The following is a 26,548-nucleotide window of genomic DNA, read 5'->3' on the forward strand; positions in this document are numbered from 1 at the left end:
GGAGACCTCCGAGCGCTGCTTGGCGTGAGCTTTGATATCAAGTGCAACTCGAATAGCGTTCCGCGACATTGATGCCTACGACATTTGCTTGACGTGTTCAGATCAGACGCCTGCAAATCTCGATATCGCATACATCTCCACAGACACAGGCAACCGTGCCACGAGCGATGCGTGTTCTCTTCTGGTCAATTTGAACGGGACATGTAGCTATATCCCACCCACTACAACTTCGCACACGTCGCGCCCACCTCGCATTATACACACGTCCACACATAAACCGTCGCAATGTCGAGCGAAGACAGCGAATTTGACGCTGCAACCCTCCACCAGGATGCGCCCACAAGCCTCGACCCTCGACCCATCACCGTCGCAGTAAACCCAGTAGCGCTGGTGGTCACAGAATGTATCACAGTTACTTCTGCTATGCGGAAGCATGCTCGCTGGGCGCATTCATCGGTCGCAGCGATCCTAGGCGGGTCATCGAACAAAACGCCTGCTGTCCAACGGCGGGACCGTACCGGACAGGGCATAATCAGCGGTGGAGAGCAAGAGGAGGCTGTACCCAGCAGATGGGGCTTACGGGGGAAGAAAGGGAAGAGCATGCAGGACAATCCCCTCATGTCTGCATTTGCGCGCCTCAGGAATGATCTGAAGGGTTGTAAAGGTAGGCGCAAACCTGGATGCCGCTCAGAGCTAAGCTAATGCTGCAGCAGATATTCGAACCTTCGATACCCCTTCGATGCTGCACCCCTTCCTCCAGGTCATTAGATCCTCATCTACATCTGCGCCGATTACGTCGCTCGCCCTTATCGCAATCACCAAGTTTCTCTCGTACGGTGTCATTAGCCATGACTCTCCCCGGCTCCCCGAAGCCATGCAGCAGCTCTCCTCCGCCATAACACACTGTCGCTTCGAAGCGAGTGACTCGGCCGCTGACGAGATCGTACTTCTTCGCATATTGAAGCTCATGGAGGGCATGATTTCCGGGCCTGGAGGGCAGGTTCTTGGCGATGAGAGTGTATGCGAAATGATGGAGACAGGACTGAGCATGTGTTGTCAGGCAAGACTTTCTGAACTGCTTCGCCGTTCCGCAGAGATTGCGATGGTATCCATGTGCCAGGTTATATTCCGCAGACTGAAGACGCTTGAGATAGAGTCTCCAGAGGAATTGGATGCGCTAGACGAAGAGCTAGAAGGGCAGAAAGAGCCAGACGGGTTGAAGATGGATCCATCTGCGAACGGTCAGGGCGACGTTGCGCAGTCCAAGGTCGAAGCGCCTCAGCAACCTAGCACATCCGAGGGAGGGCAGGACGATCGTGAAGACACCGCCAATCCTGCAAGCAGTACCCTCGATCTACCGGCGACAGCGGAGGGCGAACAGCCTCCTGCAGAAATCAAGTCGTACTCACTGCCCTCGATACGGGAGCTGTTCAGGGTGCTAGTTGATTTACTGGATCCCCATGACCGTCAACACACCGATACCATGCGCGTAATGGCGCTACGCATCGTCGACGTTGCGCTTGAAGTTGCTGGACCCTCGATAGCCAGCCACCCAAGCCTTGCAAACTTGGCAAAGGACACCCTCTGCCGACACTTGTTCCAGCTAGTCAGGTCGGACAACATGGCCGTTCTGAATGAGTCGTTGCGTGTTACGGGAACGCTGCTCGCTACTTGCAGAAACGTACTTAAGCTGCAGCAAGAGCTCTATCTTTCCTACGTTGTTGCTTGCTTGTTTCCACGAGTTGAGATACCCCTGGAACCCGGTATCGATCAATCCCTGTACGAGGGAGTTCCGCAAGCCCCAAGTCTGGTCAAGTCTCCGCCACAGCAAGCGCCCGCCAGTGGTCGCTCAACGCCAGTACCTGTCAAAGATAGGCGGCAGCTTGGCCTCGAAGGCGGTGCTCGAAAGCCTGATGCCAGGGAAGCCATGGTCGAGAATCTCGGTGGCCTTGTGCGGATACCCTCATTCATGGCTGAATTGTTCGTCAACTATGACTGCGAGACCGACCGTGGCGATGTGTGCATGGACATCGTTGGTCTACTCTCACGTAACGCCTTCCCTGACTCAGCGACATGGAGCACAGTCAACGTACCTCCGCTTTGCTTAGATGCATTGCTGGGGTTCGTACAGTCGATAGCGGATCGTTTGGACGACGAACCTGTCACTGAAGGGTTCCGGAGTCCCCAGGAACTGCGTGAGCAGCGTTTGCGAAAGAAGATTATCATTCGCGGAGCTGCAAAGTTCAACGAGAAGCCCAAGGCTGGCATCGCATTCCTAGTATCGCAAGGCATCATATCTGATCCAGACGACCCAGTCGCTATAGCTAAATTTGTCAAGGGCACAACGCGAGTCGACAAGAAAGTATTGGGAGAGTTCATCTCTAAGCGCGACAACGAGCCTATACTGAAGGCCTTTATGAAGCTCTTCGACTTCCGAGGGTTGCGTCTTGATGAGGCGTTGAGGTTGCTCTTGCACTCCTTCCGTCTTCCTGGCGAGTCAGCGCTCATTGAGAGGATTGTCACCGATTTCGCTGAGGAGTATTTTGACGCTGCGCAACCAGAGGAGATCGCCAACAAGGACGCCATTTTTGTGCTCACGTATGCTGTGATCATGTTGAATACTGATCAACACAATCCCAACCTCAAAGGCGACAAGCGCATGAAGCTCGAAGACTTCGGAAAGAACCTTCGAGGCGTCAACGATGGTAAGAACTTTGATCCTGAATATCTGCAGGCAATGTACGAATCCATCAAGACACGCGAAATCATTCTTCCCGAGGAGCACAACGACCGTAACGCCTACGACCACGCCTGGAAGGAACTACTAGTCAAAGTTCAGTCGACTTCGAACTTGACCATCTGCGATACAAACATCTTCGATGCCGACATGTTCGCAGCAACGTGGAAGCCAATCGTGGCCACGCTATCGTACGTCTTCATGTCTGCAACAGATGACGCTGTCTTCTCGCGTGTTGTGCTAGGCTTCGATCAGTGCGCACAAATCGCTGCCAAGTATGGCTTGAGCGATGCACTGGATCGAATCATCTCGAGCCTTGCCTACATCAGTACATTGGCGCCTGATGTGCCGCCCAGCACGTCACTCAACACTGAAGTCCAGGCCGACAAGAAGAGCGTCATGGTTAGCGAGACTGCCGTACGCTTCGGTCGAGATGGCAGAGCACAGCTCGCAACCGTAGTTCTGTTCCAGGTCATCAAGGGCAACGAAGCGGGCATCCGAGATGGGTGGAATCATCTTATCCGCATCATGATTAACCTCTTCATTAACTCTCTCATCCCACCCTACTTCCTCTCCTTTCAGAAGACGCTTGCACTGCCTCCGATACCGCTTCAGAACCCTGCCCAAGTTATCGATCGAGCCGAGCGTCCAGCTGATGCAGGCATCTTCTCAGCGTTCACATCATATGTTTCGAGCTTCGCCAATGATGAGCCACCAGAGCCGTCAGACCAGGAAATCGAGTATACGCTTTGCACTGTTGACACAGTGAAGGAGTGTCACTTCGAGGACATTCTCGCCAACATTAGTCAACTGCCCATCGAGGCGCTGCGTTCACTGCTCCAGTCCTTGCTTGAGCACATCCCGGAGGATGGCGAGCCAAGGGTAATTGTGGTCAAGCCAGAGGTTCCTGGGCAAGTCCCTCGACCAAATGGCAACAAGGCTAAGGGAAAGGGCCCAATCTACGATCCTAGCCTTGTCTTTGTTCTTGAGCTGGCGACAGTGCTTGCACAGCGCGACGAGGAGACTGTCAAAGAGCTTGCGAAAGATGTCACGGATGCACTATCAAGTGTCATTCGCGATGCATCCAAACATCATCCTGTCGTCATCGCCCGGTCAGTCTACTACCTCCTTGGGCTTCTCAAGGCTAGCAACGACTATGACTTCATCCGTGCGCCAGTGCTCTTGCACACATTCTCGAGCTTCGACGAAGCTTTGCTCAAGCAGTGTTCGCAGCCACTTCTCCACGGTCTGTCGGAATGCTGCAAAGGACCGGTTGCTCTTCGCAGTGAACTGGCTGGCTCGCCAGACTTCTGGACGATTCTTAGTCGTCTGTGTGGCGTGCCAGAAGCAGCTGGCGACGTCTTCCAGCTTGTTGAAGACCTCACTACGTCTCCTCAACCTTGCATCACCGCAGATAACTACGAAGCAACTATTGCGCTCCTCAATGAGTTTGCCACACAGGCGCAGGTGGGCGCACGCGAAGAACAACTCCATGACCAGGCTCGACGCGGCAAGGGCCAGAAGGCCAAGAAGCCCGAAAGCGCTGAAGTTGTTGTGCGCGGCAGCAAGGCGATGACCATCGTATTCCAGCTGTCAACCAAGGTCCCGGCGTTTATCGAGCACTCACACCTCGAGACCACAGAAGGTAAGCCCTACTGACTATCACATCTCAACTTCGAGTGAATTGAGCTAACCCAGTACAGCATGGACAGCATATTGGTCACCGATCCTCAAAACGCTTGCCCACCAATGTCTCAACCCCTGTCGCGAGATCCGTTCCAACGCCTTCTCGTCCATCCAGCGTACCCTGCTCTCGTCGGATCTCGCATCCCCCGACCACAAAGAATGGACTGCAATCTTCTCTTCCGTCCTCATGCCTCTCATTACACAGCTCCTCAAGCCCGAGGTTTATCAATCCGATCCCCTCGGTATGAGTGAGACCCGCGTCCGCGCTGCCACCCTGCTCTCGAAGGTGTTTCTACACTACCTCGTGTTGCTGAACGAAGTCGAAGCCGATAAGGAATTCCTCGATCTGTGGCTGAAGATCATAACCATTATGGACCGGCTGGTCAACAGCGGCCAGGGCGACATGGAAGAAGCGGTCGGCGAGAACCTCAAGAACATGCTTCTCGTGCTATCCAACGGCGGCTATCTCGTTCCGCCCGATGAGGAGCCCGCGAAAGAGCAGCTGTGGAACGAGACATGGAAGCGTATCAATAGGTTCCAGCCCGAGCTGTTCAAGGAGCTGTTCCCCGAGGAGGCGGGCAAGCCCAAGAAAAGCAGGGATGAGCGGAGGAGTAGGGACGACCGGCCCAAGGACGCAGTCGTTGAGCCACAGGGGGAGACTACAGAGATGGTCGTTGGAGAGGGCAAGAAGGAGGAGGATGAGAAGGAGGGTTAGGAGCTCTTCCGTCTCGGCGAGTGTTGAGTTGAGGTAATGCGTGTATTGGGTGCCGACGCCAATCAAGAAAGATATTATAGAGCCCTTTGCTGTATCATTTTCCTGTACTATGCATTGTATAATTTTCATATTTGACTTTTCTAGCGTATTAACAGGCACATAGCGCACTTCTAACCAACAGTCTCTCGCCGTTTAGTCACAACCATCACCGGCCCTGTCCGCTCTCACCGATACTCTAATTGCTCGTTGGTGTCGGTCGTTCGAAGAAGACATGGTTTGGGTGGGGTGGACAAAGCCACAGCATCGATCTTGGGCAGCGTTTGGAGCATGACAGCCTGATCATCTTTCGGACGGAAGGGAATGGTGTCGGAATCTTGTGGACCGGCTCCAGGGGTGCTACCAACTTCTATGATACATGGTTAGTATTAAGGACATGACAGTAAGAACAGTAGATCTACCAATATCTGTCTGAGGGCCTCTAAGATGTTGGCTCAGTGACCATATTGCAAGTATCGAGGGTGGAAGGCTGAGCAGCGCTGCTGCGATGGCAAGGATACTTGCGACATCCAAACTCATGGCGACGCAACTTGAGAAGTTGAAGCTGATTACTCGGAATAAAGTGACAGGTGGAGAAGGAAATCTGGGCGTTATAGATGAACAGTAGCAGTAAGATATGTATCAAGACCACGAGGTCCATCGCTTTCACTATTAAATATCTCCATGCTGTGCGGCGATCATATCTAGGTACCTATGCTTGTACCCAAATCGCATCCTGATGAGGGTTTTGGTTGCAGCCAATTGGAGCTTGTGCAAACATCTGCAAAGGATATGTGTATTTCTTTCAGCACTCGAGGGTTTCGAGAAAGACCAAAATCTGACAGTTGTGAATGTCGCGTCAGCTTGCGAACCCTACGAGGGTTTTGGAAGCCACCAATCAGCAGGCGCAACACATAAGCTTGCCGCCACGTCCCCCCAGCGTCATCAACGCACGTGACAGCCCTCCGTTTCAGCCTTCTCACCTTTTGACATCTTCTCTCTACGCCGTCATTTCATATCATGGACACCACTTGTGCGCTACCTTTCAGATCCCATGACCTTGGAAATCAAGATGGGCTCCGAGTGGGACGACCACAGAGAGACCATCAGACAATACTGGATTGTCGCCAACTTGACGCTGGATCAGGTTGTAGATCGCATGAGAACTGAACATGGATTTGACAAGAAGTAGGATGTGCGCTACGTGGAAACCACTCCTTTCTGACACGTTTGTAGGAAAAAGACCTACGAATCGAAATTCCGTTTATGGGGACCCGAGTTTAGCAAGAACAGGAAGTCAACAGTATGGAAGGGAGTAGGTTCGAGGGTTCAGAAGCGAGACAAACAAGGGAAGAAAACGAAAGTTCATCTTCCGGGAACTTTGGTCTCGGAAGTCCAATTCCGCAAAGCGATGGCGAGACACTGCTACAAGAGCACTACGGAAATGTTCTTCACGGGTTTGTCTGACCATAGCATAAAGTATCTTTGACTGACATATATAGCTACAAGTCCTGAGCCTGCCGATAGCTCCATGGTTCATACTCCAGAGACGGCCCTGGATTTCAGCCACCTGTGGGGCACCATTCCATGGGTCAGGTTCCAAGAAGAGTTCCAAGCTTTAGGTACGACTATAAACACTGGATAGCCTTTAACTACGTCTGACTTCAAACCAGAGTCCATCCCCCGTGTCAGCCCTATCATCGAATTAGGGCCCAGCCTTGCAGAACTTCAGTCGGGTGCCGCACTCCCACCTTTAAGCCTTTGCAATACAGGAATTGAACGAGGAGAAACGATATCACAGCTTCACCCAATTGTCCACGCAGTTTATATTATGTCTAATCAGCCAAGTGAAATTTGGTACGGTGTGATAAAGAAGCTTGACGCTCAATCACGCAGCGTTCTTTTTGAGGTCCTCGTTGGTATGAGAACGACAAGTACAAGAGTCTTGGTAGAAAGGATTTGTCGGCATGCGGTGAAATATAGCCATATCGAACTGCTCCAGTACCTGGACGCCACAGTGATCCTGGAAACATGGAAAGCCGACTCTGGATATCCTGTTTTTACCGCTCTTTTGGCTAGACAAAGGAAACTTGCCTTACGTCTGATCGAAGCTGGCGCAAACTTGACAAGATTCTGGGGTCCAAAGATACTTGTCACGGCGATTGAACAGGGGTATCATGATATGGTCCCTCTTTTGATCCAAAGAGGTGTTGACATTAAGGGGAGTGCGGAATTTGACCAGCAAACAACGACACCACTGATGGTGGCTATAGCACGGCACAAATCGAGATCAGTAACTGAGCTGATCAAGCTGGGTGCAGACGTCAATTGCACAGTCCACGTGAACCGCGGGTTCATCCGCGGCCATCTTACCACTATCATGTGTGATGAGACAGCGCTAGGACTGGCTCTTATGCGAGGTCAATCTGATATTGCTCGACTACTTCTCACCAGCGGGGCGCGTCTAAGTGGAATAGAGATCGCAAATCCGACATTGCTGCTGCCCCCATCCAGGAGAACCGGGCACATGTCTTCCTCGATTTGTCTCATGATTGAAGCGGGTATTGATCTGCAAGCTGTCTTTGTGCCGGAAACCTGTCACACTCCTCTTCAGGGGGCTATCCGTTGCGGCCAGATTGAGACTGTCAAGCTTTTACTGGACAACGGCGCGAATGTCAACTCGCCAGCGAACGTCATGGGCTGCTTACTTACTTCGGCCCTCGAAGTGTGCGATTCTGAGGCGATCCGCCTATTGATACGCTCTGGAGCCATTGTGAATCCACCTTTGATACAGTCTTCGATCGACGGTATTCGCTCCTACGACACTGCGTTATTAGAAGCGATCAAAAAAGGCGATATCGAAATCACGAAGCTACTGCTGGACAATGGTGCCGATCTCGGAACAGCACGAAATGCTGACCAAAATGGACACCAATCAGCGCTTTACACAGCGGTTTGCCTGGGAGATCTACCCATGGCGAAGCTCCTGGTCGGAGCCGGTGCCGCGGTCGATGAATTGAACGAAGAGCTTGTGGAGGGGAGAGGTTGGCTTAGGCAAACTGCACTGCACGCAGCTGTTCGCAACAAAAATGTTCTTTTGGTGCGCGAGCTGTTGCAAGCTGGAGCTGAGATCGAGACAATGGCCACATGCTCTGGGAGTCAAGGAGAATACGTCTTGAGTACTTACGAGATTGCAGCATCAAAGCCGAGCAGAGGTGTCCTCAACTTGCTGCTCTCTGCAGGATCAACCAGGACCAGTGATGCAGATGCCTACATATTACATGCTGCCATCAAAGTAGGTGATCTCGACACAGTGGATACTTTGGTCAAGGCTGGCGTAAACATGAACGCCACGGTACCCCGATGTCCAACAAGAACACCACTTCAAGAAGCAGTCAGGCATGGCTATCAGTCCGTCGTACACACACTTCTCAATGCTGGCGCTTTAGTCAATGCTCCTACCAATGGCATAGACAGAACTGCACTGCAAGAAGCTGTGAGCATAGGTGATATCTCTCTGACCCGATCCTTGATCGCCGCAGGAGCCGACGTGGACGCTCCGGCCGCTGGGTGTGACAGGATGACGGCTCTACAGCATGCCGTCAGCCACAATTCCATTGAATTATTGGAGATCATATTGCATGCCGGAGCTGACGTTAAGGAGGATCACACCGCGAAACCACTACGCTTGGCAGCCCAGGATGGGTTCGTCGACATGGTGGATTTGCTTTTACGATTCGACGCAGCAGTCGATCCGAAAAACCAATCTACGCCAAACGATCTAACACCTCTGCAAGCAGCTGCGGAATCAGGCCATCACGAGATTGTTGCTCGCTTGTTATCAGCAGGAGCCGAGATGAATGCGGGCGCAGCAGACAAACGTGGTACTGCGCTTCAGATAGCAGCGCGGCGAGGACACATTCTTGTTGTCAAGCTCCTACTACAGAAGGGCGTAAACATCAATGCATCATCAGAGACTGCTGACTTTGGAACAGCACTACACTGTGCCGTCATTGGCGGTCACAACGCAGTCGCTGAGATTCTTTTACATCACAATGCTGATCCGAACATACCAGGCGCTGTACTCCGTCATCCAAACGAAAACTACGCCCTGGGAACACCGTTGCAATCAGCTATAGACAGCAACGAGAAGGAACTTGTTCGACGACTCGTGGAAGCCGGCGCACGAGCAGACGTTATCACGGCCGACGAACCCGACAGACGAACCCCTTTGGAGGCAGCAATGCAACGAAATTGTAACGACTCTCTCCGTCTTGTGCTACGTGCGGGAGCAAATGTCAGACTTCGTGGAGACTTCCCCCTTGGCGGCTCGTTTCCTTCCAATTATCGATGTTACGGGCCTGCACTCGTCGCAGCAGTGAGTCGAGGAAACTTGGATCAGACTCGCGACCTTCTTGACGCCGGAGCAGACATCGACGCCCATGCAGAGGTTTTCAACTGGGCTGATCAATCTGAGGGTCACCTGAACCCACTGCAGGCAGCGGTTGCAAACTCCAACCACGAGCTTGCTCACGTTCTACTTGACGCAGGTGCTGATGCAAGAATTGTAGCCTGTTTTCCATATTACACGGGCAAGTCTGGAAGCGATGCTTGCTACGGGTCACTGCTTGCAGTAGCCATCAGGAATAACCTCTCGCATACCGGGATCGTCAGTCGACTTATTCGGCGCGGTGCACCTGTCAATGTGCCTGCAAGTGGTAACTTCGGAAGGACTTCACTACAAGCGGCTGTGGAGAGAGGGGATGTGGAACTGGTGAAAGAGTTATTGCAATGTGGGGCTGAGGTCAACGCAGCACCCAGTGAGAGAGCAGGGGCTACCGCCCTTCAGCTTGCAGCGATACATGGCTACGCTGCGATCGTGTCAATTCTGCTCGACGCCGGCGCAGATGTATTTTCCGACGGAGCTGTCAGCGACGGACGTACTGCCTTGGAAGGAGCAGCCGAGCATGGCCGAACAGATCTGGTGCAACTGTTTCTCAACTTCGGAATTGTAATGAATCTGCCGAGATGTAAGTATGCGAAGGCGTTAGAGTTAGCGTTGCTTGGTTTCGAGAGTGTCATTGCGGAAGTGATCAAGGCCGTGGTTGCTGATGCTAAAGCGTGTGCGTGTTTGGATTTGTGCGCTGGCTCACAGATATTGCGAAAGATGCTGCAGCGTGAGAGTCTATATCTACCAGTGCGCGCGTGATAGAACGTATTCAAAGGTCAGGAAGTTTCTGAAATAAAGTAAAGAATAATCTACCTGTAATAACTCCGGAAAATACTGAGAAAGTAGTGGATATCTATAAAACTCTAGCGCATCTGCTTCATCAAATACTTCTCTTCGCATAGAAGAGACAACTTTCGCTGACTCTCCATGAGGACAATCCACAGTACGTTCTGCGCCCTCACCCCCTTCTGGTCTCCACAGCAGTGCAAGAGCACCCATCGTCTCAGACATGAGAACGTTTGAAATTGAGCGTCAGAATCTTTGATGCTAAAGGTGCGATTGTGGGCGTCGTAAAGGACTTGTAGGAGCACATTGTCAGAGGACATATTTCCAGCGCCATGATCAGGTAATACCTGAACGTGGCGACGTGATGACTGGATCGAATGAGTCTGACGGATTGGGGTCGCCGCATAGCTGGAGTTCGATGAGATAGAGGTTTGCAAACAGAAATTGATAGCTGACGCCTCTGGGTGGGTTGATAGCGAAGTGGGGGCCACTTGAACCAGTCAAGCATGACAAGCTTTACATGCAGTGAAATCACCGAATCAACGTAGCCTTCGGTCGCGACCAGTGCTGGCTGAAATACATGTATTCTTCCATATCTTCGGTTCTATAATAGATCTATCTGTGTTGAGATCATTATACCAGAACAATGGTTTCTTTGGTGGAATGCTTCTTCCACCAGTCCGTTTGTTCGATGTCTGGGTCATTCATGAATTTACAGACGTGGCCCTCGTACTCGTATTTTTCACGCCCAAGGTGAGAAGTGTATCTGTCGCGTAGCATGAGCCAGGCAATGCCTACCCGTTCGTAGTACTGGCCATGTGGCTGCAGTAGCAACACACAGGCAGACCCAGGAAGGTATTTTGACTTTCTCTGTCTCGACAACGGCATGAGCACGCCCTTGATTGTTGATGTGTTTGGTAAGCGATTAGGACTGATATCCCACATGGTGTCAAAGTACACGTAAGTGCTGTTCTGATAACACAGAGCAACCCTACACTGATACTCCGGTTGATCATACCTGTTCTCTATTGGTCTGATTACACGGAAATCTGCAGTAGCAAGATCGAGCCGTAGTCGCCGAGAGCAATCTGATGAGATGATACCAGACTCAGGTACAAGATCCTGCAAACTAATCTGGCCTTGATCTGTTTGCATGGAAACATCACAAAGGTCAACTGGATTCTCAAAGCCTACTTGGAATTTCCAACCCAATGACGACCAGCTTGGAAACTGCCAACGCCGGTAACTCACGTCGGGATCTCGGTATGGGGAAAAGTAACTGTACCATGACAGTGAAATCTCTCCCCGCGAACCACAACTGGAAGTATTCGGCTTGGGAGTATCGTCCGATGCACCATAGTGAAATGGAACACCCCAGATATGATAAAGATGCTCTCTACTGAGTGTGTTTAATGCTCCACCGATTGCGTTTAACGCATCGTCGTCAAACTTTAGAATGCGGCCGCTGTACCCCCAAAGATAGCTCTGGGCTCGTGACATAGGTAGGCTATCAAGGTCTGAGTCAGGCGTGTGAATTCGCGGTATGCACCTTTGCAACCATCTGTCGTCTTCGTAGACCATCGGATCTGTTCGAGCTTCATAGCAGGTATGCGTGTTACAAACAAAGATCATCTGGCGATCGGTGAATATTAGCCGCCGTCGAGTGAAGAATCCCTCCTGAAACGTCCAAGCCCGAGTGACCCATTCAGATTCGCTGGGATGCAATGCGTCTTCAAGGCCTCGAACTCTTGGGAGAAGGTATATCCAGGTAGATCCTACCTTTTCGTGCTCTGGAAATTGCCGAAAAGTGGGCGAGATTCCGGGCAGCCCATAAGACGGATCCTGGCCTGCAGCTGCGATTATTGTTAAGTGTGCGGCAGCATAGATGTCGCCCATTTGGTTGATTTGTGTTATTTGGTCCTCTGGATTGTCCTGCCGAATGCACTCACTTGGTCAGACTCAGCACAGTAAATGGGAGAGGATATCTGACATACATAACGATCGACCCAGAGAAATCTGTAACCAAGGTCACATGTCACTTGTACGCACTGTTGAATTGTCCTTGGTAAAATGTGCCATTGTGGAAGACTACCGTCAGGTTCGGCGTTTGAAGTCGTAGAATCACCCCAGACGTATGACAAAGCAACAAATTTGCACTTAGGAGGCGCAGCAACAACTCTTCTCTCCTTGCAGTCAATAACGCGCAGGTTCTGGAGCCGTGGTGGGTCTTGTAGCAGGCAGCTTGCGCTATGTTCCAATTCACACTGCGTTATCCATGCTATGGCGGACTTGAGGCGTGCCTTCTCGGGATACAAGTTTTGCAGCAGAGACACTACCCGTCCATGGTCAAGCTGGGAGATGAGGAGTGTCGCCTCCTGAAAGAGATTATAATCCCGAAGAAAACTGGCACCCAGACAGCAAACACTGTCTGTCTGGAAGCTTTCGAAGCCTAGCTTCTGTAAATCTGATATACGACTCGAAGCGATGGTCCAGCCCCCTCTTTGAAGAAGAAGCGCCCTAAAGAGTCGACACATAGGACAAGTCGATGTCGACCTCGGGATGCCGGTGTACCGGAGACTCTTGCACAGAGACATCTTCAAGACATCATCCCAGGGGCATTTCGAGCACTGATCGCACAGCCCCTCTATCCGATCGTGCTGAGGCACACCTTCAGAGTCGCTCCATGTCTCGCGGCTGGCGTCAATGATCCACGGTTCTTCATCTGTTTCTGACATGGTTCGACGACGTGAGCGGAATCGTAACTTGAGGTGTTATCGCAGAGGTGTGCATCAGGCTGAACGAATGCGGGCTGACTGTTTTATAGGCAACCGCGCCCCAGGACGCTAAGCCCAGTGGGTCAGCAGCCTCGTACGCATCTAATCCTTGAGAAGCAGCAGGTGAGCACTGGTTTCCTTCTCGAAGATGAGGTGGTGCAGCAGCTCCCGGATCGCAACGCTAACAGCACAACAGTTCCGGTATACAGTAGAAAATGTTGAGCAGCTCCTCCCTTATACCTACTTTTCTTTCACCCCGCTTTTTCGATCCTTGGAAAGTGCTGTCTGACAAGGCTGAGCCGAGATGAACATGCCGTCAGCACCTGTTATCCACCGATTCATTGCGGATTCTGCGATCTGCGCTCCTCCAGGAGCACCAATTTGAATGCGCACTCGAGGCTCAACACTGCAGTCCAATCGCAGTCCCTGCAGTAACCAGTTTCCAAACCACTTGCACCCCAGTCAGTCAGTATAAACGCCCTTCCTTCTCCAGACACACCTCGCCTTAGCGCCGAAACCCGTCAGCCTTGCAGCCAGTCACTCTACTGCGAGCACACAGAACACGCAGCACCCTTCGTAGTTGTCGGGGTCCCGATCCAAGGATCCGTGAGTTGTGTCGCTTTGATCGTGGTTGGTCATGTTGGCATATTTCGTTGAGACAGAGACGACTGTGGATTGACAAGGCGTTGTTGTCGCGCAGGCCCAGCATCAACAGCCAGATACCAAAGGAAACATCCTGAGTCCCAACACCGCAACCACCCCCACCCAAAACGGCAGCGCCCATAACCAAGCCTAAAGACAACAAAGTCCTCAACAGCGACAGCACTCTTCAGCGAGCACGTGACTCGGCCCTGTACACGCCGCAATGGCAATCCTGCAGCCGACAGCGTGCCTGGCCTACCTCTGCCTTTGAACGCAGTCCTCGCTACCGGCCCGGCGCGCTGGTCCTGCTGTACCGGTAGAAGGACGCCGCTACTGGCATGTGAAGCACGCATTCGGACGTAGATAGCGATTCAAGCTGTGTGCCTCGCTTCCGCACCAACACCAGCAACACTTTGCGACCTCACAGGCTGAGAGTTGCCATTGGACACACAATGATGCTGCTCTCGCCTATTACTGCCTGGAGAGACGCGGAGCACACAGGCGCGGGAGCGAGGTGATGAGGCAGCAACAGCCAGCCCGCCTAGCGCGGTCGACGACCAGCGATGCGCGACCGCAAGCGGCCATGCGCCGGCCAACAAGACCCCAATGCAACCTCAGACAACGGAACCAAGCAGTGAGAGCGCAAGATACGGTGGTATTGGCACGCACCCGGCACACGCTTCTGCGGCGCTGTTGCCCCTCGACTAACAAGATAATGACAAGACTGGACCGCTCTCGCGCCTCCGCGACCACGGCACGGGGACCGGGTCGAGATGGCACCATAGTTCGCTATTCACGCGGCGGGCAATGGACGGGTGCTGCTCTTTGAAATGCGAGCTGTCCGTCGTCCGTCTCCTTGCTGCCATTCACTCCATCCCCTCGTTACTGAATGTCCTGCACCATGAGCGTCCACGCCCACACCGTTACCATGCTGTCTGCGCCCCCGCTCTCGCCCTCGCCCTGCCCCTTGTTCCCATCGACAATCCACTTCTGCCGCCTGAACACCACACACGAGCCCCGCAGAAGCGAACGGCGCGTGCACAGCACCGTCCACAGGCCGCTGAACAGCTGCCGCACGCCCGACCGCGAGCCCATGCGGTGCACCGAGCCCACGCAGTGCACACCACAGCACCGTACCGCGCCGCCGCACCGCAGTCCCCCTGCACCACAAGCCCCCACGCGCCGCGGCACGGCGTCCTCGCTCCCGCTCCCCTACCGCCCAACCGACACCCGCCGCCACGCCATCATCCTGCCCGCGCTCTCGCCGCCATACAACCCCCCCGTCGCGCCCTCGCGCCGCGCCACGGACCCAGGGGCCCTGGACACGCACGCCTTCGACCACGAGTGGACGCTTGAATTCACGCCGGCGGCGCGCGCCGAGGGGCGCGAGAGCGAGGAAGCTGCGGACGGGGAGGAGGATGAGAGGGATCCGCCGCCGCCGTATACGTTGAGGGATCCGTGGCCGGCGGCGTTTGCGGGGGGGAAGGAGCGGGGGTGGTGGGGCGTGGGGTTTGGGGGGTTGGCGGGGTGGAGGGCGAGGCGGAAGATGCGGTGGTTGGAGGGGAGGGGGTTTGTTGAGGTTGTGGGGGATAGGGAGAGGGGGCGGGGGGCGTGTGGGGTGTAGGGTGTTTGTAGGCGTCAAAAGTTGGTCCTTTTGGCTGCTCGTATTGTATCGTGTTGTATCGTGTGGTGTCGTGTGGTGTCGTGTTGTGCCGTCTTTTGTCTCGCCATCCCGTATCGTTTGTCTCGTGAGCACGTCAGTGGCATTCGTTATACGACGACCCTCCTCAACCCCTCAGTCCCACCCAGCACTCTCCTGCCCGTCACCGCGTCCCGCCCCTCTCCACTCTCCCACCGTCCCTCGCGACTCCCCTCTTCTCTCCCCCACTCGCCGTCCTCGTCCTCGCCCTCGCGCGCAAATCCCGCAGCGCCCTCCATGAAGGCTGTCTGCCGCTCGTGCTCGCCGCGCACCCACCGGTGGATGCACGTGTAGCAGTACACGAAGCCGGATGGGCTGGCGGTAGGTGTCGCAACGGGAGCGGTGCAGATAGGGCAGAGAGTAGAGTCCTGGGGGAGTGGAACAGTAAGGATGGGGAGGAGGGAGGAAGCGGCGATGGGCGGGTTGGCGGGCGCAGACGCAGACGCTTGCTTTTCCGACTGTGGCATTGTGTCTTGCTGGGACTTGGACTGCGGTTTTGAAAGCGCGTGCGAGGACGGAGGCAGCGAGGGCAGGATCGGCGGCGGCAGCTCGATGTTCTCGGCCGCCTTGCGCGACAGCTGGCGCGCGAAGTCGGACGCGTGCCACCACTCGAGAAACTTCAGGGCGAAGATGGAGGTCGGCAGCAGGATCTTCAGGCTGCTGAGGAGGCGCGGCTGCACACTGCGGGCGAGATTGCGCGGGCTGAAGATGCTGCCACCCTCGCCGGGGCGCGCGGGGCCGACAGGCTTGGGCGCGGTCAGGGCCTCGATGGCGGCGTGGTCTGCGGGGCCCAGACGGCGGATGCGGGTCCCAATCAGCCACAGGAAGGGCGAGTGGTACTTTGTGCTGTCGAAGAGATAGGCCATGTTGAAGGCCAACAGGGCAAAGTAGTACGCGGCGTTGACGCTGGGGTAGATGTTTCGCAGGAACCACATGTACCAGAACATCAATCGCTGACGCACGCCCGCACCCGGTGGCAGGCCGTCTCTTTCGCGGCTGTACCCGGCGCCGAGCAGGTTGCTGTGGGCGGCGTGCACATCGTAGGACTCGTCCAGCTTGCGCTTGAGCCACGGCAGGCCGACCAGCACGGCGAGATTGCCCCACACGTCGCCCGAGTGCAGGCGGCTGGCCTCGCGAACGCTGTCCGGGGCGCCGAGCTGTGCGCGCGGGACCTCGCCGCCGCGGACCCTCAAGACCCGGGCGCGCTTCATGCCATAGAAGTTCTCGGTAAAGCTGCCGCCGTAGGTGCGCAGGAAGTGGCGCTCGACGAGCAGCATGATTACCGCGTACACCTCATCGAACGAGTTGAGGACGGGTAGAAGGTAGCGCGGGTAGCGCGGGGTGGCCACGGCGAGCAGATAGCGCAGCGACGGCGGGAGGAGGGCGGCCAGCTGCTGCTCGGAGAGGAGCTCGAAGAGGGACGGCTTGAGGTCGTCGACGCCAGCCTGGAGCGTCGGGAGGAACTCCATCGTGGGCCGTCGTGTGTGGTGTGTCGCGCTGTCGTGGAGGTGTCGCCGTGTTATCGCGGGGGTCGCAGGGGCAGCATGGGCTGTGTGGGTGCGGCGTTGGGGTTGGTGTTGATGCGGGAGTCTGGGGTCGCGGTCGGAGTTGCCATCGGACAGCCGAGGCTCGTCGCGTCCCGTCGCGTGCAGCTGCCGTGCGTCACCGGTCATGAGCTCCGCCAGCACTCAACACCAGCACCAGCATCACCACCACAACCACATACAACCATGGATGCCCTGGCGCCGATAGATCATGCGCGATGCCGGGAGCTGTCCCACCCCGACATCGCCAACTTCTCCGTCTCTGTGTAAGCGGCTTCTCTGTCTACGTACTGTCGTCGCTAACCGCCGGAGCTTCATCGTCGTCGGCATCCTCGTCTCGTACCTGCCGCAGCACTACAAGATCATCTCGCGCCGCTCCTCGCGGGGCCTCAGCCCGCTGTTTGTGCTCCTCGGCACCGTGTCGGGTACCGCCAGCATCGCCAACATCCTTACGCTGCCCGAGAGCACCAGGGACATGGCCTGCTGCAAGGAGATCGGCCGCTTCCCCTGCGCCGCCGCCCTGCTCGGCATTGCCCAGATCGGCGTGCAGTGGACTTGCTTCTTCTTCATGTATGTATTGGTTCTGGCTACATAGGCACCGGCACTGCTGACAGCCCCAGCATGATGCTCTTCCTGATCTTCTTCCCGCGCCCGCTCATCCCCGGCATCGACCAGGACGCCGAAGAGGAAGACATCTCCAAGATGCCGACCTGGAAGGAGGCTGTGCTCGTGCTCGCCGTATCGCTCGCCTTCTTCATCTTCGCCTTCATCGGCTCTGTCGTCTTTGTCTACGCCGTACCATCGCACGTGCGCGGCTGGGCCAACTTCCTGGGCCTCCTCGCAACTGTGCTGGCTGCAATCCAGTACATTCCGCAGATCATCACCACGTGGCGGCTACAAGAGCCGGGTAGCTTATCAGTGCTGATGATGTGCATTCAGACTCCTGGCAGCTTTGTATTTGCAGCGAGTCTGTATGCTCGGTTGGGAAGCGGTGGCTGGAGCGCATGGGGGCTCTTCATCTTTACAGGTTGTTTGCAGGGTTGCTTGCTGGCTATGAGTCTGTCATTCCTGTGGAGGGACCGACAGGTGCAGAAGCGCCTTGAGCAGGAAGCATCTCCTGACGCAGACAGTGAGCGCACGCCACTGCTGGTGACGGAGGATATAAGCTAGACGTGTAGCTATGTTGTACTCGCATATATCTAGTTTCGTTGACCCATCTCGAGTCTCAGACGTGCAGGTCGCACAAGCATGCAACGCCACGTGCGTCCCGTTCGAGTCTCGCACACGAACGTGCAACAACAACCTTCATTGATCAATGGCACCACGCTTGACCACAAGCTGACTCCGCCGATCCAAGCAGCTGCGATGCCACCGCTCCGACTCATGCTGACTCATGGTCGCGCTCACTACGCTGATCGCATCTGCAACCTCAGTCCAGTCATACTCGCAGCACGTCGAACACCGTGATGCAGCCAATTGGCCTATCGTCGATAACCAGAAGGGCGCGAGGGCGACCTGCGCCACGCCAAGCTAGATCCGCATGGAGCTACCGCTCTCGGCCAGTTGCGGGTCTTTAAGCAGGGTCTTGATATGCTTGACATCAGTCTAGTCTCCACCCAAATCCATAAAGACCTGTGCGCCTCGAAACTTCGCCGGGCCATTGCGCTTCGCGACTCCGGCACGCTTCACGAGGAGCTGCGTCGCAGAGACAATGGCTCCACCTTCTCCAGACGCAAACCCCACCGGCGTCAACGAGTTCGCCAACGATGTTGCCGCGCAGATGGAGGGCTTTGCCCAAGCTACGGACATCGCCGAGGAAGCTATCGCAAGAGACCTAGAGGACGACGACTCCGAGACTGACCCAGACGATACGGATGCCGACGATGGGTCGTCGTCGGGCTCGTCTACTATCCGCCAGTACTCCATGATCAACTCGTACCGCCGCCCGTCGTACGTCAACCCCGGCCAACGCGGCCTGGCGATTGTGTCGACCAGTGCGCCGCAGGGCCATTCGTTTCTGTCCACGTCGGCGAAGAAGCACAATTACCTGTCGAAAAAGGAGCGCGAGGCTGTCAGGGAGGACGAGCGGAGTTTGCTCCGCGATAACAATCTGCTGCCGAAGCAGACGCGGTCGGGCAGCGTGGGGCCTGCGACCAGGATTGGGCCCAAGACGTCGTTTTCGATTCTGAAGCGGGCCCGCAGCACGCCGGACGAAGAGACTGGGCGGGACGCGGCGGAGCACGATGCGCTGCTGGGGGATGCTGGGGATGGGGAGACGCCGTTCGACACGCGCAAAACGATCAACAAGAAGTGGAACGAGGCGGTGGCCGCGGGGAAGATCAACACGAGCTGGAAGCGCGAGACCAAGGTCTTGATGAAGAGCTCGGCCCCGATGATCCTCACATTCCTGCTGCAGTACAGCCTGCCCGTGGCCAGCATCTTCACCGTCGGCCACATCGGCAAGACAGAGCTCGGCGCTGTGTCGCTCGCGTCCATGACCGCCTCCATCACTGGCTATGCCGTCTACCAGGGCCTCGCGACCTCCCTCGATACGCTGTGCGCCCAGGCCTACGGCTCCGGCCGCCCGCACCTCGTCGGCCTGCAGCTGCAGCGCATGCTCGCCTTCCTCCTGCTCATCACGATCCCCATCTCCATCATCTGGGCGTTCGGCACGCAGATCATCTCGCTCATCGTACCCGACCAGGAGACCGCGCGCCTCGCCGGCCTCTACCTGCGCGTCCTCATCTTCGGCGCGCCGGGCTACGCCGCCTTCGAGTCCGGCAAGCGCTTCGTCCAGGCCCAGGGCCTCTTCAGCGTCAACATGTACATCCTGCTCGTGTGCGCGCCGCTCAACGCCTTCCTCAACTGGCTGTTCGTCTGGCACCTGCGCTGGGGCTACGTCGGCGCGCCCATCGCCGTCGCCATCACCGAGAACATCATGCCGCTGATGCTGTTCCTGTACGTGCGCTTCATCGACGGCTACCAGTGCTGGGGCGGCTTCGACCGCCGCGCCCTGCGCAACTGGACCCCCATGATCAAACTCGCACTGCCAGGCCTCTCAATGGTGCTCGCCGAATTCCTCGCCTTCGAAGTCCTGACCCTCTCGTCCTCGTGGCTCGGCGCAAACGAACTCGCCGCCCAGTCCGTGCTGGGCTCCATCACGGGGCTGACGTTCCAGATCCCGTTCCCGATGAGCGTCGCAGCATCGACGCGCATCGCGAACCTGATCGGCGCGACGCTCGCCGTGCCCGCCAAAACCGCCGCCAAAGTCGCCATCGCCGCCTCCATCATCGTCGGCTTCGGCAACCTGCTCCTGCTCTCGCTGCTGCGCAACTGGATCCCGCGCCTCTTCACCCCGGACGAGGAGGTCATTGCGCTCGTCGCCCGCCTGCTGCCGCTGTGCGCCACGTTCCAGGTCTTCGACGCGCTGGCCGCGAACTGCAACGGCATCCTGCGCGGCCTGGGGCGCCAGGAGATCGGCGGCTACGTGGGGCTGGTCGCGTACTACCTGATCGGGATGCCGATTAGTTTCGGCACCGGGTTTGGCGCGCACTGGGGGTTGTTTGGGCTGTGGGCGGGGCCGGCGGTGGCGCTGGGCGTTGTGAGTCTGGTGGAGAGTGTGTTTATTGCGCGGATGAGTTGGGAGGGGGCCGTGGAGATGGCGAAGATTAGGAATGCGGCGAATTAGGGGTTGGTTTGCATGAGGGAGAGTAATTGATTGGATTGTTCATGTGAGAGAGCATATGTGCGTGTGTGTGTGTGTGTGTGCGTGTGCTATTGAGCGGTTACGGCAGGACGGGAGAGTCGCGCCCGACGATATATTCCGTGAGACACATCCGTGGCAACGCAGTCAACCCCATGACGAACACCCGCCGCACAGGCGCCGCAACCGTAGTACCGCGAGACTAGATCAGTGGGATCCCCTCGCATCCCCACTGCCCGGGCAGCCAACAAGCCGTCCTCCAGACCCAACCCCTCCAGCCCAACAACCGCACACAACAGCAACCACATCAAACCCGTGAGCAGACCAGCCCGCAGTATCCAAAAAGCCCACCCGAAGCACCGCACGCGATGAACCCGTACCTACCCGCGCCGCTCCCCTCCGCCCCATCGCCAAGCGAGTACGTCAAAGCACCGAGCCACGCCGCTGGAAACGTGCTCAGCGCTGCGTGTGCGAGCGATCAGCGGCGCCCAGACGTGTAGATGAATATTGCACTTCGGAGCGGCTTACTGGGTCGCTTGGCTGAGTAATCGGCGGTTGGAAATGAGGATTGGCGTGGTGCAGGACTGCCCGGCCGGGGGGGGGGGGGGGGGGGGTGCGGCGATGGTGGGCACCGCGGGCGGGTACTTGTTGGGTATCAGGGTCGCTGGACTCGACGCCGGGCGTCGCGGGCCTTGGGGTATGCGTGCGGAGACTCGGCGGCGCTGTGTGGATCTTCGTGGCTCGGTGGGGTGGGGTGGGTTTGCATGTGGTTGTTGTGTTGTCTATGTGTAGTGCAAGACATACAAGTTGGCAGACAGGTATCTAGAAGCTCGCTGGCCCGCTTGCGTGCTGACTTCTAGACTGTCGCTGCAGTGCCAGATCTGCGTACTGCTGTTCTCGTCTGGTCTACCATCATGGAGACTATCAGACACCTTGCAATGCCGAACGAAGGCAAAGCAAAGATAACGATATCTGCTCCTAGTATTAGTCGATGTTCACTTGGATGAGCATATGGGCGGTCCGGTATTCCGCAACGCACTCTCGCACTCCTGGACTTGGTTAGTCTGTACATTTGGTGGCATATCTGTGAGCTCAAGTACACAACAGCACCAGCGCAGTCATCACCGGAAGCCGACTATCCGCACTTCGTTCTAAGAGGCGGAAGAAGTCACCACAAGAAGCAAGGTGAAGGCTCAACTAGTATGATTGCCATCAAATAACCCTGACCACAGTCAAAGTATGAGGCTGACGTTGCGAGTCTGCACTGAGAACTCTCCAACCGCCCTGGCTAGCAATTCCATCCCGGTCCAAACGCCTCCCCGGGAAGGGATAAGTGTCGGCCGGTCGCTGTGAAAAGCGAAAGGGTATTCCTTCGCGCCGCGACAGCGTACAGACACGCTCAAGCAAAACACCGTCCCAGCCCGTCTAGAATTCGCTTTTCGTGATTCGTCATTTTGCCCCAAATATTAAAAGGCCAACCCACTGGGTTTCGCTGGCCTGAACGCCTGGTAATTTTCAATCATGCCCCAGTTCGGCTAGCTCGGCTTCTATTCTTGCTGAGTGTTTCCTCACGGCCTCCTGTTCGCGGATCAGCCGTTCTCTTCTCGCTACTTTGTCTTCCTGGGTCGCGGTCGGGTTGGGCGATGAAGCCCCTGACTGCCGCAAAGGTACGGATAAAGATGGATCGATGTTGTGCTCTTCGGAGCGCGGGTGGTTCAGAATGGACGATATCGCGTTCGGTCGGTGCGGTGCGGGGGTCGTGGCTTTCGCAGGAAGCTCCTCAGGGTCCATGGTAGCGCTGAGACTGCGTTTTCGTGGCGAAGGTGCGCCGGGATGTGTCGTTGGGTTGGATGTGACGCTGAGCTTGTTGTTGTTACGGTAGTGGGTAAAGTCGACCGCCAAAGGCCCCCTGGGTTCGGGAGTATATTGCTCGCGCGATTCGATGGGGTCGGGAGACGCTGATCCGGTGGGTGTCTGCGACGTGCGTGGAGGTGGAGAGTAGCCTGAGACAGACGGCGCAGCTTGCGAAGCGGTGTCACCAGCAGGAACCACGCGCTTGCGGCGCTTTATCTCTTGCTTCTTCATGGCAACAGGTCGGTGGGTGCCGTGGAGCTTGAAGTACAGTCCTATGCGTTGTCAGTGAGCGTTCACGCTGCAACAACTGCCAGAAACCACATACCGCACGCATTGCAGATGATGTGACCGGCGTCGTCCCTTCTCCAGAGTGGTGTGATGGTGGTGCCACAGTTCTGACATGCTGGGATTGCACTCGTGGATGCCGGACCTGAGCAAGGGCCAGGTGTGTTCTCGCTCGCGGCATCGCCTGGACCTGGAGTAGCATTCGCCTGTTGCAACGCGAATTTGGCCGTCTTGGATACGCGGTTGTTGAAAGCTGGGCAGCCACTGCAGCCTTGCTGACCTCCCGTGCCGTTGCACCTGCCTCCTCCTGGACAGGTCCCTGCCGCCATCTGGTCTGCAGCAACATAGGTTGCGACTCGGGGCGACGCAGCAAGGTTTCCTGGAGAAATATCTCGGTTGGCGGTAGCGCTAGGTGTTGGACTTTGTTGCACCGGCACGGCTGATTGCGAAGGAGTGTTGCGCTTGAGGTTGACAGGGCGTTGCTGGTTTCTTGCTTTGATGTAGAGTCCACAGGCATTGCAGACGGTCTCGCCTGTTGGGGAACGACGCCATAATGGTGTCTGGGTAGTCCTACAGTTACTGTGTTCTGTTAGCATCTCTCCACACAGTGGGCGCCGAAGCTGGGCATCGACCGACACACAATCCCAAGCAAGCCATAGACGTACCTGCAAACCTGCCCAATTATGGGCGCGCTACTACCGCCGGCATCCCGTGGTAGAAAAGATAACGAGGTGGTAGGTGCCGGTGAAGCCGACGCCCCCGCGATAGGCACAGCATCCTCGAGTGAGTGGTAGATCTCTGACTTTTGGTCGTCCTGCGGTGTGCCTGGCTGTGGTTGCTCTCTTGAGGGTGAATGCGTGTTTGACATGTGAGCATCTTGAGCCTGATTCAGTCGCCGAAGACTCTCGGCCATGTCTAGTTCTTCTTTGCTGGATTCCCGCGACAAGTGATGTGGATGGGTAGGGGTTGGAGCAAGTGCCGTGCCTCCGGTGCCTGAAGGATGCGCCATTGTGGCAGTGGCCTTGCCACCAGAAACCTGGCTCAGGGACTGTGCACGGTCGTACGCGATAACGCAGTGTTGCCTGTGACAGGAGGGGGGGTTTGAGGCTGAGGGGAGCTGTCGCGGCGCGGCGAACACCAACTGTCTTGGTCGATCTGATAAAACAAAAGTCCAGGAATCGGGTGGAATGGCGCAAGCGTGACCTTGGGTGATATGCGGGCGACCCTAGGGTATGGTTCGCGGTGTTGGGTGTGTGTGGCACGCTGTAAGGACGGAGTATTGCTTTATGGGGACGTGTGCTCAGCAAGGGAGGTTGTCATGGGGCTCGGTATTATTCCTCGTCATAAGTCGCCCGCGATAGTCATTGGGGAACCCTGCTGCCGCGAGTTTGTTATGCATGTCCAGACTGATTCACCGCCTTACATGCTACAGCCAATCGCACTCCGGCGAAAGTAAGCGGAGCTTAGCGTGCTGCGACCCTGGGATGAGAAACTAACAGACGAACGACCCAACATCGAAAGAGAGTCCGTTACTACGCCGAAACTCGTTTCTGCCAGAGCCTGCCTGCATGCCGACAGTGAAAACATGGTATCGCCACTGCCTGCACAGCTCGGCCGTGGCAGCTGGGCGGGGAAATTCGTGGCCCTGCAAGATGCGCCTGCATGTCAGCCACCTGCCAGCGGATCTGAAGCCGGTCGCCACGAGACCCGGTCGAAATGCAGGCCCCATTGTAAGCTGTATACCTAGCTGGGCACTGAGATGAAGATTTGTCTCCACTCTGCAGGCATCTACATCAGGATTCGACGGACCGTACGAGCGCCTCAGACGATGTCACCAATGTCCGTGTACCATATTGCGTCAGATCTTCCAGCGACTCGAGCATGCTTCGACACGATTCGAAGGACGCGAACTCCGATCGAGCAGCGTCCGAGGCCAATACGCTAACCAAAGCCGCTGCCTGGACCCGGTTTATGCGAGCGCGGACACTAAGACAAGCGAGCACGTGTGGATTATGTGAACGCATTGAACGAATAGCATTCATTGAAGGTATACAAAAACTTCAGGTTATAGACTCTACGATTCACAAGAGTCTCCCAGGACAGCTGTCCACAGATTCTTGATCCCGGGAATGGGTATCTTCCACCACACCAAACTATGCCGGCAGCATCTGGCCGACGTCGACTGCAGTTCGCCTGGCCAGACCGGCCGCCCCATGCATCGCGTAATTAGAACAACAGGAACACAGCGGACGATCGCCGAGGCGCGAATTTAGAAATTGAAAATACGCCAACGGAGTCGTCAACCGCCGTCTTCTGAGCACGGAGTTAGGAGTTTAGACTTGCTCCGCGCCCCAGCCAGCGTCAGCATCGCTGTTATAGTATTAGCATAAGCCGTCACACTGATCTCGTCAAACGTACCGCATGTTCGCCGGGGGCTCGATCGAGGGGATGTACTCCAAGACAGCGTAGGCGATACCGATGATGCCAACGATGGTGCCTGGAATAATGCGGTACCAGCCATTACCGACAGTAACACACCCGATGAACACGTAGACTGCACGTGGTCAACAGGAGATGCGAATTTGAGATAGTCAGCTGCTTACAGATACCACGGCCGAGGAAGGAGAACATGAACGACGCATAGCGAGCCACTTGCTGGGGGATCTGGAACTCAAGCAGAGCAGTGCCTGTTCAAACGTCAGCTTTCACGTCCTGTCTGAAAATTCATGGGTGCTCTTACCAGCGCCGAAGATGATCAGGTAAACACCAAGGATAATGTGCGAGCTAGCCGCTAGTCAGCGTTGTCCTTCCACTTGCTATCGTTGTCACATTTGCGAAGTGCAATTTGCGCCGAGGCGGGTCATCCAACAAAACTGATGCTTCTAGTTGACGCGCAAGCCCAAGAACGCTGTTTATTGCGATTTTGCGCCGTGCCCTTGCGCAACACTCTGCGCCAGGTCACCAACCACCCTCATGGTCTTGCTGGGGACCGCGATTGTGTAGTATAATTCGAAAACGATACGACGATGTGCGGCGAAGCGATCCAGGCGGGTGGTCGGCGTTGGTGCAGTCGATGGGATGAAACATTCTGAACAGGTGTACACTCACAAATCGTTGAAGGGGAACAATTTCGCGACACCACCAAGAACGATGAAGGCGGCGACGGCGAAGTTCACCATGCGACTGCAGTTCGTTAGTTAACGTGGTCTCAACGGCAATGGCAGGGCGGGATGCTGCTGCCTGGTGCAGCTCAAGCTTGTTGGAGCTTCCAGGTCGCAAGTACGTACAAAATGTCGGAGAAGTCCATGTTGGAGCTGGAGAGATGTGGATACCGCACTTTGGCGATCGATATACGGGTTTCGTACGGGAAGACGGACTGTCTGGAGATGGATGGGTGATGTGTGACAGCTGTTGGTTTGCGTGGGAGCTGTGGTGGAAGCCAAGCTGGCGCCAACGTCATTGCTGGCCCGGCGTCTCATTGGCTGTGCGTCCCGCATCAGTCCTCCCTTCGCAACTCAGAACCGCGACCGCACTGCACCGAGGCACATCTGACCAACTACTTGGCATTTTTGTACGATTCAACTAGTTCTTGTCGCGGCTAACAGATCTATGACCGAACAACTTCATTCAAGCACAC

At 56.0% G+C, this 26,548-nt stretch overlaps 10 protein-coding genes across 10 annotated transcripts; 4 read left to right on the forward strand and 6 right to left on the reverse strand.

Moving 5' to 3' along the window:
• The first annotated feature begins 35 nt into the window (after positions 1–35).
• C7974DRAFT_70002 (uncharacterized protein) lies at positions 36–5,336 on the forward strand. The gene is made up of 3 exons (XM_046147098.1): positions 36–664; positions 714–4,382; positions 4,441–5,336. Exons 1-3 carry the CDS (start codon positions 286–288, stop codon positions 5,136–5,138), a joined length of 4,746 nt encoding a protein of 1,581 aa, XP_045992132.1. The 5' UTR covers positions 36–285; the 3' UTR covers positions 5,139–5,336.
• A 26-nt stretch (positions 5,337–5,362) lies between these two features.
• On the reverse strand, positions 5,363–5,714 carry C7974DRAFT_417792 (uncharacterized protein; the record flags this gene model as incomplete). Its single annotated transcript, XM_046144104.1, has 2 exons — positions 5,363–5,544; positions 5,597–5,714. 2 exons carry the CDS (start codon positions 5,712–5,714, stop codon positions 5,363–5,365), a joined length of 300 nt encoding a protein of 99 aa, XP_045992133.1.
• A 453-nt stretch (positions 5,715–6,167) lies between these two features.
• On the forward strand, positions 6,168–10,435 carry C7974DRAFT_70031 (ankyrin repeat-containing domain protein). The gene is made up of 4 exons (XM_046147099.1): positions 6,168–6,362; positions 6,411–6,631; positions 6,684–6,796; positions 6,848–10,435. The coding sequence occupies exons 2-4, from the start codon at positions 6,480–6,482 to the stop codon at positions 10,381–10,383; spliced, it is 3,801 nt and encodes a 1,266-aa protein (XP_045992134.1). The 5' UTR covers positions 6,168–6,362; positions 6,411–6,479; the 3' UTR covers positions 10,384–10,435.
• A 451-nt stretch (positions 10,436–10,886) lies between these two features.
• C7974DRAFT_70054 (heterokaryon incompatibility protein-domain-containing protein) lies at positions 10,887–13,457 on the reverse strand. The gene is made up of 2 exons (XM_046147100.1): positions 12,405–13,457; positions 10,887–12,354 (listed from the first exon to the last, which is right to left on the reverse strand). The coding sequence occupies exons 1-2, from the start codon at positions 13,143–13,145 to the stop codon at positions 11,044–11,046; spliced, it is 2,052 nt and encodes a 683-aa protein (XP_045992135.1). The 5' UTR covers positions 13,146–13,457; the 3' UTR covers positions 10,887–11,043.
• Positions 13,458–14,399: 942 nt separating this feature from the next.
• Positions 14,400–15,522, reverse strand: C7974DRAFT_443990 (uncharacterized protein; the record flags this gene model as incomplete). The annotated part of the gene is made up of 1 exon (XM_046145480.1): positions 14,400–15,522. A coding segment is annotated over one exon (903 nt), but the record flags the coding sequence as incomplete, so codon positions are not given.
• Positions 15,324–17,106, reverse strand: C7974DRAFT_404428 (Pex12 amino terminal region-domain-containing protein). Its single transcript, XM_046142940.1, has one exon. The coding sequence runs from the start codon at positions 16,992–16,994 to the stop codon at positions 15,597–15,599; it is 1,398 nt and encodes a 465-aa protein (XP_045992137.1). The 5' UTR covers positions 16,995–17,106; the 3' UTR covers positions 15,324–15,596.
• A 149-nt stretch (positions 17,107–17,255) lies between these two features.
• On the forward strand, positions 17,256–18,239 carry C7974DRAFT_320817 (PQ loop repeat protein-like protein; the record flags this gene model as incomplete). The annotated part of the gene is made up of 3 exons (XM_046138769.1): positions 17,256–17,335; positions 17,382–17,639; positions 17,690–18,239. 3 exons carry the CDS (start codon positions 17,256–17,258, stop codon positions 18,237–18,239), a joined length of 888 nt encoding a protein of 295 aa, XP_045992138.1.
• Positions 18,240–18,658: 419 nt separating this feature from the next.
• Positions 18,659–20,993, forward strand: C7974DRAFT_70093 (mate-domain-containing protein). Its single transcript, XM_046147102.1, has one exon. It carries the CDS (start codon positions 18,781–18,783, stop codon positions 20,755–20,757), a length of 1,977 nt encoding a protein of 658 aa, XP_045992139.1. The 5' UTR covers positions 18,659–18,780; the 3' UTR covers positions 20,758–20,993.
• A 992-nt stretch (positions 20,994–21,985) lies between these two features.
• On the reverse strand, positions 21,986–24,022 carry C7974DRAFT_70074 (uncharacterized protein). Its single transcript, XM_046147101.1, has 3 exons — positions 23,577–24,022; positions 22,952–23,490; positions 21,986–22,898 (listed from the first exon to the last, which is right to left on the reverse strand). Exons 1-3 carry the CDS (start codon positions 23,918–23,920, stop codon positions 22,288–22,290), a joined length of 1,494 nt encoding a protein of 497 aa, XP_045992140.1. The 5' UTR covers positions 23,921–24,022; the 3' UTR covers positions 21,986–22,287.
• Positions 24,023–24,930: 908 nt separating this feature from the next.
• Positions 24,931–26,332, reverse strand: C7974DRAFT_475886 (Golgi apparatus membrane protein TVP15). Its single transcript, XM_046146655.1, has 6 exons — positions 26,199–26,332; positions 26,020–26,094; positions 25,652–25,695; positions 25,515–25,598; positions 25,330–25,465; positions 24,931–25,281 (listed from the first exon to the last, which is right to left on the reverse strand). The coding sequence occupies exons 1-6, from the start codon at positions 26,216–26,218 to the stop codon at positions 25,245–25,247; spliced, it is 396 nt and encodes a 131-aa protein (XP_045992141.1). The 5' UTR covers positions 26,219–26,332; the 3' UTR covers positions 24,931–25,244.
• Positions 26,333–26,548: the final 216 nt, after the last annotated feature.

Source organism: Boeremia exigua, assembly GCF_020726555.1.
Source record: "Boeremia exigua strain MPI-SDFR-AT-0100 chromosome Unknown C7974scaffold_13, whole genome shotgun sequence".
In the NCBI taxonomy this organism is placed as follows: domain Eukaryota; kingdom Fungi; phylum Ascomycota; class Dothideomycetes; order Pleosporales; family Didymellaceae; genus Boeremia; species Boeremia exigua.

Excerpts from the sequence above, each read along its gene's own strand:
- C7974DRAFT_475886 (XM_046146655.1), bottom strand. The coding sequence starts at position 26,218 with ATGGACTTCTCCGACATTTT. Across the intron at positions 25,696-26,019 it reads TTGTTCCCCTTCAACGATTT|CTCGCACATTATCCTTGGTG; the intron begins GTGAGTGTACAC and ends ACTAGCGGCTAG. Across the intron at positions 25,466-25,514 it reads CTTCCTCGGCCGTGGTATCT|TCTACGTGTTCATCGGGTGT; the intron begins GTAAGCAGCTGA and ends GACCACGTGCAG.
- C7974DRAFT_70002 (XM_046147098.1), top strand. The coding sequence starts at position 286 with ATGTCGAGCGAAGACAGCGAATTTGACGCTGCAACCCTCCACCAGGAT. Across the intron at positions 665-713 it reads TGATCTGAAGGGTTGTAAAG|ATATTCGAACCTTCGATACC; the intron begins GTAGGCGCAAAC and ends ATGCTGCAGCAG. Across the intron at positions 4,383-4,440 it reads ACACCTCGAGACCACAGAAG|CATGGACAGCATATTGGTCA; the intron begins GTAAGCCCTACT and ends AACCCAGTACAG.
- C7974DRAFT_70054 (XM_046147100.1), bottom strand. The coding sequence starts at position 13,145 with ATGTCAGAAACAGATGAAGAACCGTGGATCATTGACGCCAGCCGCGAG. Across the intron at positions 12,355-12,404 it reads TTCTCTGGGTCGATCGTTAT|TGCATTCGGCAGGACAATCC; the intron begins GTATGTCAGATA and ends TGACCAAGTGAG.
- C7974DRAFT_404428 (XM_046142940.1), bottom strand. The coding sequence starts at position 16,994 with ATGGAGTTCCTCCCGACGCTCCAGGCTGGCGTCGACGACCTCAAGCCG.
- C7974DRAFT_70031 (XM_046147099.1), top strand. The coding sequence starts at position 6,480 with ATGGAAGGGAGTAGGTTCGAGGGTTCAGAAGCGAGACAAACAAGGGAA. Across the intron at positions 6,632-6,683 it reads TACGGAAATGTTCTTCACGG|TCCTGAGCCTGCCGATAGCT; the intron begins GTTTGTCTGACC and ends TATAGCTACAAG. Across the intron at positions 6,797-6,847 it reads AGAAGAGTTCCAAGCTTTAG|AGTCCATCCCCCGTGTCAGC; the intron begins GTACGACTATAA and ends ACTTCAAACCAG.
- C7974DRAFT_70074 (XM_046147101.1), bottom strand. The coding sequence starts at position 23,920 with ATGGCGCATCCTTCAGGCACCGGAGGCACGGCACTTGCTCCAACCCCT. Across the intron at positions 23,491-23,576 it reads ATAATTGGGCAGGTTTGCAG|TAACTGTAGGACTACCCAGA; the intron begins GTACGTCTATGG and ends AACAGAACACAG. Across the intron at positions 22,899-22,951 it reads CATCATCTGCAATGCGTGCG|GACTGTACTTCAAGCTCCAC; the intron begins GTATGTGGTTTC and ends GACAACGCATAG.
- C7974DRAFT_70093 (XM_046147102.1), top strand. The coding sequence starts at position 18,781 with ATGGCTCCACCTTCTCCAGACGCAAACCCCACCGGCGTCAACGAGTTC.